General features: G+C 35.3%; 1 protein-coding gene across 1 annotated transcript; it reads right to left on the reverse strand.

Moving 5' to 3' along the window:
- Positions 1 to 5,846: 5,846 nt before the first annotated feature.
- On the reverse strand, positions 5,847 to 6,236 carry LOC142178300 (uncharacterized). The gene has a single exon (XM_075247631.1). The coding sequence runs from the start codon at positions 6,234 to 6,236 to the stop codon at positions 5,847 to 5,849; it is 390 nt and encodes a 129-aa protein (XP_075103732.1).
- Between the last annotated feature and the right edge of the window lie 1,354 nt (positions 6,237 to 7,590).

The raw sequence follows: 7,590 nt of genomic DNA on the forward strand, positions 1-7,590 counted from the left end.
GTTCAGCATAAACTATATAACTCGATGCCATACTTGCCATTTCATCTTGTGTTGCATATTTAAATTGGGAGTACGGACGTATTCCAAGAGATCCCCATGTCTTGCATATTTACTTTAGGACTACGGACGTATTTCGGGAGATCCCCCAGCACTACATACTTACTTTGGGACTACGGACGTATTCCGGGAGATCACCCAGCACTGCATATTTACTTTGGGACTATGGACATATTTCGGGAGATCCCCCAGCACTGCATATTTACTTTGGGACTACAGACGCATTCCGGGAGATCCCCCTGTACTGCATACTCATTTGGAACTATGGGACGGTATTCCGGGAGATTTCTCCATTGTATTTACCTTGTTCTGAGTCGAATGCTCCCTTAATTGTTAAATTTTTGAGAATTTCTTTAACTGTGTTACTGTAAACTTTACTTATATCTTTTACTGTTTAATTTTTTGTGTTTACTCCGGTAGGACCTTGACCTGACCTCGTCACTACTGGACCGAGGTTAGGCTTGGCACTTAGTGGGTACCATTGTGGTGTACTCATGTCATTTCCTGCACATGTTTTCGTGTACAGATCCAGATGCGAGCTATCAGTCCCGGGGTTAGTGTGTGCTGCTGATTCTAGTAGACTTCAAGGTACTTTTGCTTGTGTCCGCAGATCCTCGGAGTCCCCTTCTATTCCCTCGCTTAGAGATTTTCTTTAGTATCTTCAGACTTTTGTATAGAGCTACATAGAGTATAGCAGCTTGTGACTTCGCGATATTCCGGGTCTTGAAAAATTATTTTGTATATGCTGAGTGGTACTACTTTTGGTTATTCACAATATGTTGTTTATTTTTAAAATGTTGTGTTTTCTTTATTTTTTTTTGTAATATTACGCTTACCTAGTCGTAAAGACTAGGTGCCGTCACGACACCTTACAGAGGGTTAATTTGGGTCGTGACATCTTCCTTATCTATAGAGGCTCCGTAGACATAGTGTGGGTTGTGTATTGGTGCTGGGAAAGTCAAATATGTTTTGTTGTGGTTGTATTACTTGTCCATTTGAGACTTTAAAAATGATGAAACTATTAGTAATGAATTGGTATTGTAGACATGAACACCTTTTTGTCTAATTAATGAAAATACGTATTATCTCCATTCATGGATGAGTTTGGGTAAAAGAAAATCTAACAGGCTTGCTCGGTCGGGTTCACTCAGTTGAGCGCCGATCGCGCTCCTCGGTTTTGGGGCGTGACAGAAATAAAGTGAGAGGCATACACGAAGTCACAACAACTACAAGTCACATAGAAAGCATAGGTGCTCAATAACATCTCAAGATAAAGGCATGAAAGCTTACATAACGAAAGGATTTCACAATATAATGTATGTCTCTTATCCTCGCCTGCACGGAAATACCCTTCGTGCCATGAACATATGATAATATAAAAATAATGGCACGACATCACCCTTCTGCTTTTACTTACATCCTCATATGATAATATAATTGAAATGGCACGGCATCACCCTTCGTGCTTTACACTCTCAATTGGCACGGCATCACCCTTCGTGCTTTACACTCTCTAATGGCACGACATCACCTTTCGTGCTTAACAGTCTCAAATGGCACGGCATCACTCTTCTTGCTTTACACTCTCCCTCACATGATAATGTATATAAAATGGTACAGCATCACCCTTAATGATTTACACTCTTCCTTACCAAGCACATGTATATCATTAACACGCAAGGTAGGAAGTATAATTAACATCAGGGAGAGTGTTTAAACGACAACACAATACAATAATTCATATCACAATTTTTCCACCGGCCACAACCAACTCCAAAGATACAACAAAAATCAATTAAATTCAAAGCAAATAGCCCAAGGCTCCACACAACGTATATAAAACCTCAAAACAACAACAGAGATGGAAAAGTAACTCAACATAGGACAACACCTTCTTTATTCCAAATTTTTGATAAATATATTAACGCCTCTTTTTAAGCTTATTTAATTAATTATTTACAGATGGAAAATATTTAATAAAATTAATTCCAACAAATATCAAATCAACAACACATGGAATTCACATAAAAATCCAAGTGGCAATCACCCCAAATTATCAAGTAAAATACAAACTCGACAAACAAGGAACGAGGCATGACAAATAAAAGATTTACTATTTTCCAACAATTTTTCAATTTAATACATAAGGGTATCTACGAATTTAAACCGACATAATTTGCACATATAAACCAAGTATGTACTCGTCACCTCGCGTACATGGTTTTCAATCACAAAATTTTCACATAAGACGCAATGCCTAAGGGAAAATTCCCTTACACAAGGTTAGGCAAGATACTTACCTTTTTGAAGTTATGCCGATAATCCAAAATCGCCTTCTTGCTCGAATTGACCTCCGGACCGCTCAAATCTATCCAAATTAATTGTATAATTTCATTAAAATTCATCGGAAATAATTCTGGGTAATAAAACGTCAACTTAAAATTTTGCATTAAAAAGTCAACCAAAGTCAATGCGGGGCTCGCCTCTCGGAACCCGACGTAATTTTTACGAAATTCGAACACACATTCCGATACGAGTTCAACCATATCAGTTTTATCGAATTCCAATAAAAAATCGTCTTCTAAATCTTGAATTTCCGTTTTTGAAAAGATTTTACAAAAATCCCAATTTCCTCCATTAAACTCGAATTAAACGATGAATATAACCATAGATTCATGAAATATAATCACTTTCGGATATAGAACACTTACCCCAACTAAGCTTGTGAAAAATCCCTCCAAAATTGCCTAAATCCGAGCTCCAAATATCCAAAACGAAAAAGGCAAAATGATCATTATTGGTCCTTAATGTTTCTGTCCAGAACCGCTTCTGCGTAACAAATTGCGCATATGCGGGCTCGCTTCTGTGAGAAAAATTTTGCTTCTGCGAAAGTGAACTATCCAGCCAAAGGTCTCACCTGCGGATAGAATGCTGCATATGCGCATATCGCTTCTGCGATGCCTAGTGCGCATCTGCGATACCTTCCGCTTTTTCGCCTCTTCTTCCCGCTTCTGCGATCACGCAGGTGCGGGAATTGCTTCGCACATGTGACTTCTGCCCAGTACACTCCCTTCCGCTTCTGCGAATAGCTTCACACTTCTGCGATGTCGCTTCTGTGACCATGTCATCGCAGAAGCGATTCCACCAGCTGCTGCCCATTTTCCAGTAGTTTTCTTCAAGTCCAAATTGCCCTGTTAACCTTCCGAAATCCACCCGAGACCCTCGGGACTTTAAACAAATATACCAACATATTCCAAAATAATATACGAACTTAGTCGAAGCTTTAAACCACATCATACAACGCCGAAATTATGAATCACACATCAAATCAAATTATGAGTTTTCAAATCTTTCAACTTCCATATTTTGCTCCAAAACATATCAAATCAATCCGGAATGACTTCAAATTTTTCACATAAGTCATAAATGATGTAATTGAGCCATTCCAATTTCCGAAATCAAAATCCAACCTCGTTATCAAAAATTCAACATTCGGTCGAACTTTTCAAAAATCTTCTATTTTCCAATTTTCGCCAAAATGCGTCGAATTGCCCTACGGACTTCCAAATCCAAATCTGAACATACGCCCAAATCCGAAATCATCATACGAAGCTATTGACATCATCAAAATTCTATTTCGGAGCCGTTTGCTCAAAAGTTAACTCCCCGGTCAACTCTTTCCATTTAAACTTCAAAAATGAGAATCGTTCTTTAAATTAAATTCCGATCTTCCGAGAACCAAACTCGACCACTCACGCGGGTCATAATACATATTACGAAGCTGCTTGAGACCTTAAGTCACTGAACGGGGCGTAAATTCTTAAAACGACAAGTCGGGTCGTTACAACAATGTGGAGAGGGAGGTATCATTAGAGACCAAGAAGGAAATGTTATCGCCGCCTACTCCATCTCTTTAGGAGCAGGCACAAGTAATTATGCAGAAGTTGAAGCTCTACTCTTTGGTTTAAAATGGTGTTCCGACAATGTCTAGAAATGACCATAGGAGAATATGATTCACTTCTAATGGTCAAATGTGCCAAAAGGGAGGGGAAACCTCCATGGAATATTAGCAACCAAGTAAAAGAGATGCAAAAAATGATTGAAGGTCACAACTTCAACATCAATCACTGCTTCAGAGAAGCTAATATGTCAGCATACGATTTAGCAACTCTGAATCACATAATTGAAGGAAACAAGATCTTCAACATTTTCTCTGTTAGCCATTATGGGGCCTAGAAAAAATTTGGACAAATGGAGCTTGCCTACTTTCAGAATATAGCACACAAAATCATCTAACATCATCTATAATCCTCCTTGAGCTAACTTTGTTTTTGCTACCCTTTAGTTAGGATATAGAGTGAAAGTCACAATTCAATGATCATGTATAACGTTTGGGATGTTAAACTCAATATGTATCTTTTTGCACATCAATGATCAATGGTGGCTATTTAATAAATAAATAATAAAAGAATAAAACTCTCTCCAAATTGACAATTTCAGAGTCTTCACAATTTTATCATGTCTATTTAGGATTTGCATATACTGTAATAGCTAGAGTTTGGACATAGATTTGATTAAAACTTGTAAAAAGAGTTTTGAAGTTGTGTTAAAAAATTATTGAAAGTTGAATTTGTGTTTGGATATGCATTTTATTTAAAGAAAGTTGAAGTTTTGTGAGTGGAAGAAACAATTTCATCCAAAAACTGTCCTAAACCAATTTTTGGGAACTTGAAAGTTTTTGAACTTTTTTTTCCAAAACATATCATAATTTATAAACAAAAAATATTTTCAAAAATATTTAAAAAATTAGAGGAGCTTAAGATTGAGCGTTGATTGTTGGGATACGTATAAACTTTTTGAACTCCACAAAAAACCACTTTTTTCAATTGCATAACACACATCCATCTCGCAGCTTGTCATTGTTTCTTAAATTTTACCTTTATGCTTGTTTTCCAAAAATCCCAAAGTATTATTTTTCTAACCACCAGAAGACTGTAGCTTCTACCTCGCAAGAATTGTGACCAGTAAAGATAATGAGACGGTAAATTCAGAATTTAAAGTTAGTAAATTAAGAATAAGTGTAAGCTTATTATATGTATATATATTTTAAAACTTTTTATTTATATAATTTATAGTTATAAGCACCTTGCCATAGGGACGGATACACTTTATCCCATGTGGTTTCAAAATATGTAAATATAGATAAGAAGAAGAATAGAAATATCGGTTATAAATATAAAAAGTTATATTCCTAGTCATTATAGAATTAATTCATTTATTATTATCTTAAATATTGGCATTGTTTATAAAATACTATGGATCTATCACTGCCCACTATCGTTTGCCGCTTTGGAAGAAAAATTATTAGACTTAAGAAATACAATAGAGGCTAGAAATTTATTTAGCAAATATACTGTAAAATCAAGGAAAGCCAGAATTTATGAAAGAAATCTGAACATAAAAAGTGAAAAATACTCAAACATGTAGATCCAGAAAAACCAGAGGAATTTAAAAACTCACCCAAAAATGACACCTTTGAACTCTTGAAGTAGTGGAGCAAGAAAAATATCGCAGAGAGCAACGAAAGAGAGAGAATTAGATGAGTAAAGAAACGGACCTGAAATATTAATTCACCAATAAGGTAAGCAGAGGCAGATCTAGGATTCTGGGAAGCTGGGTGCACAATTGCTTTTTAGATAAATATTAAGTTTTATAACATAAATTTTTACATCACAATAACGTAGAGATCAATAAATAATTAGTTTTATTATCACAAAAAGAAAACATCATCAATTTTGAAAACGATCTATAATAGCATCATTGCTTATAGTTGCAAATAAATTACGCTCTATATTGCAAACTAAACAACCATTTAAAAATTCTTCACTAATGCTATTTCGTAGATCATTTTTTATGAGCTTCATTGAGGAGAATGCTCTTTCCACGCTTGCAGTAGCAACAAGTAAAATCAAAGTAAGCTTCACAAGTAAATAAATATGCCACCAAGTTTGATCTAATTTTATTTTTGCCATCACTATAGCAAGATCCTTAATTCCCTTCAAGTTGACAAACTTGCTATCCCACGTACGAGCATAGATACTGAAACTATCAAGCTGAAAACTGAGATCTCGAAGTTTGTTGTCATCAAACTCACTTAGATAATATTCGGCCAATTTCATTGTTTTGTCTTTGTCAAAATTAGCAAATGAATCAACTGGATTCAAGCAAGTCATACCAAGAAAAATAACTAGTCACTGCATCAAAACGGTTATTTAGCTCATGAAGTTGCAAATCAATAACTGCATAAAATACTTCCACACGAAAGTGGTGTGCATAAGAAACTTCAGACTTCTTGCGCTTCAACCTTGGATAGTCTTCATCCATTTTGGGAACCGTAATATCATGTTTACTACATAATGAGTAAACCTCATTCATCAAAGACTCCAATTCACTTTCTCTCATCGTTTGCAATCTTGTCTTTGCAATGTCAAGCAAGCTCTTAGCATTTGCGATGTCTTGATCTTTCTTTTGTAAAGCTTTGTTAAATTCATTTGAAAGAAGCAACATCTTGAACATCAAGTGCAACAAAAACACAAAATTAAATTTATGAATATTGCCCAAAAGATTGTTTGCTACAAATCTCTCAAGAAAATGAGAACTATTTTGTTGCATATCTTTAAACACATTAACAATCGAAGAAAATATAATCATGAAATTTTTCAAGGTCTTAAAATGGGATCCCAGCAAGCAAGTATCACCTGGTCGTTGGAGTCCACGATCTTGATCTAATCCTTGCCCAGTAAGTATTTCTCAAGATTTAACTAATATTTCCAGCTTCTCTACTTGGCATTGTCGAAGTAATTCCTTTCATTTAAAAGATACTCCAATAGTATTCAATGCATTAGTGACAACATCAAAAATAATTATTCACATCCGGGTGCTTTTGGAAAGAGTTTCAAGTGTCAATTGTAACTGATGGGTGAAACAATATACACAATATGCAGATGGGGCATCTTGTAAAATCAAAGATTTCAAACCATTTATTCTTCCTTGCATATTACTAGCTCTGTCATAACCTTGTCCACATAGTTTGGATAAACTTAATGAGTGAACCAAAGCAAATCATTAATTATTTTCTGTAATGATAGTGCAGATGTATCATTCACGTGAACAATACCCAAAAAGTGCTCTATCACCTCCCCATTTATGTTAACATATCGTATAATTAGGATCATTTGCCTTTTTATGTGAGATGTCCTTTGATTCATCAACTAATATCCCAAAGAAATCAACATCCAAGTCTTTGGTGATAGCTTTTATTATTTCTTTAGCACAAGCATCCACAATATCCTTTTGAATTGCTGGACAAATCATCATATCATTTTATGGAGCTTTATGTAATATTACCTTTTCCACAGCCGAATGCTTATTCCTATGAAATTCTAAAAGTTCAAGAAAAATACCTTTATATTCAGAATCTTCACTCTTATCATGACCACGAAACGATAATCCATTTGTTAAGAGAGATTTTAC

This window comes from Nicotiana tabacum, chromosome 24 (assembly GCF_000715075.1).
Source record: "Nicotiana tabacum cultivar K326 chromosome 24, ASM71507v2, whole genome shotgun sequence".
In the NCBI taxonomy this organism is placed as follows: Eukaryota; Viridiplantae; Streptophyta; class Magnoliopsida; order Solanales; family Solanaceae; genus Nicotiana; species Nicotiana tabacum.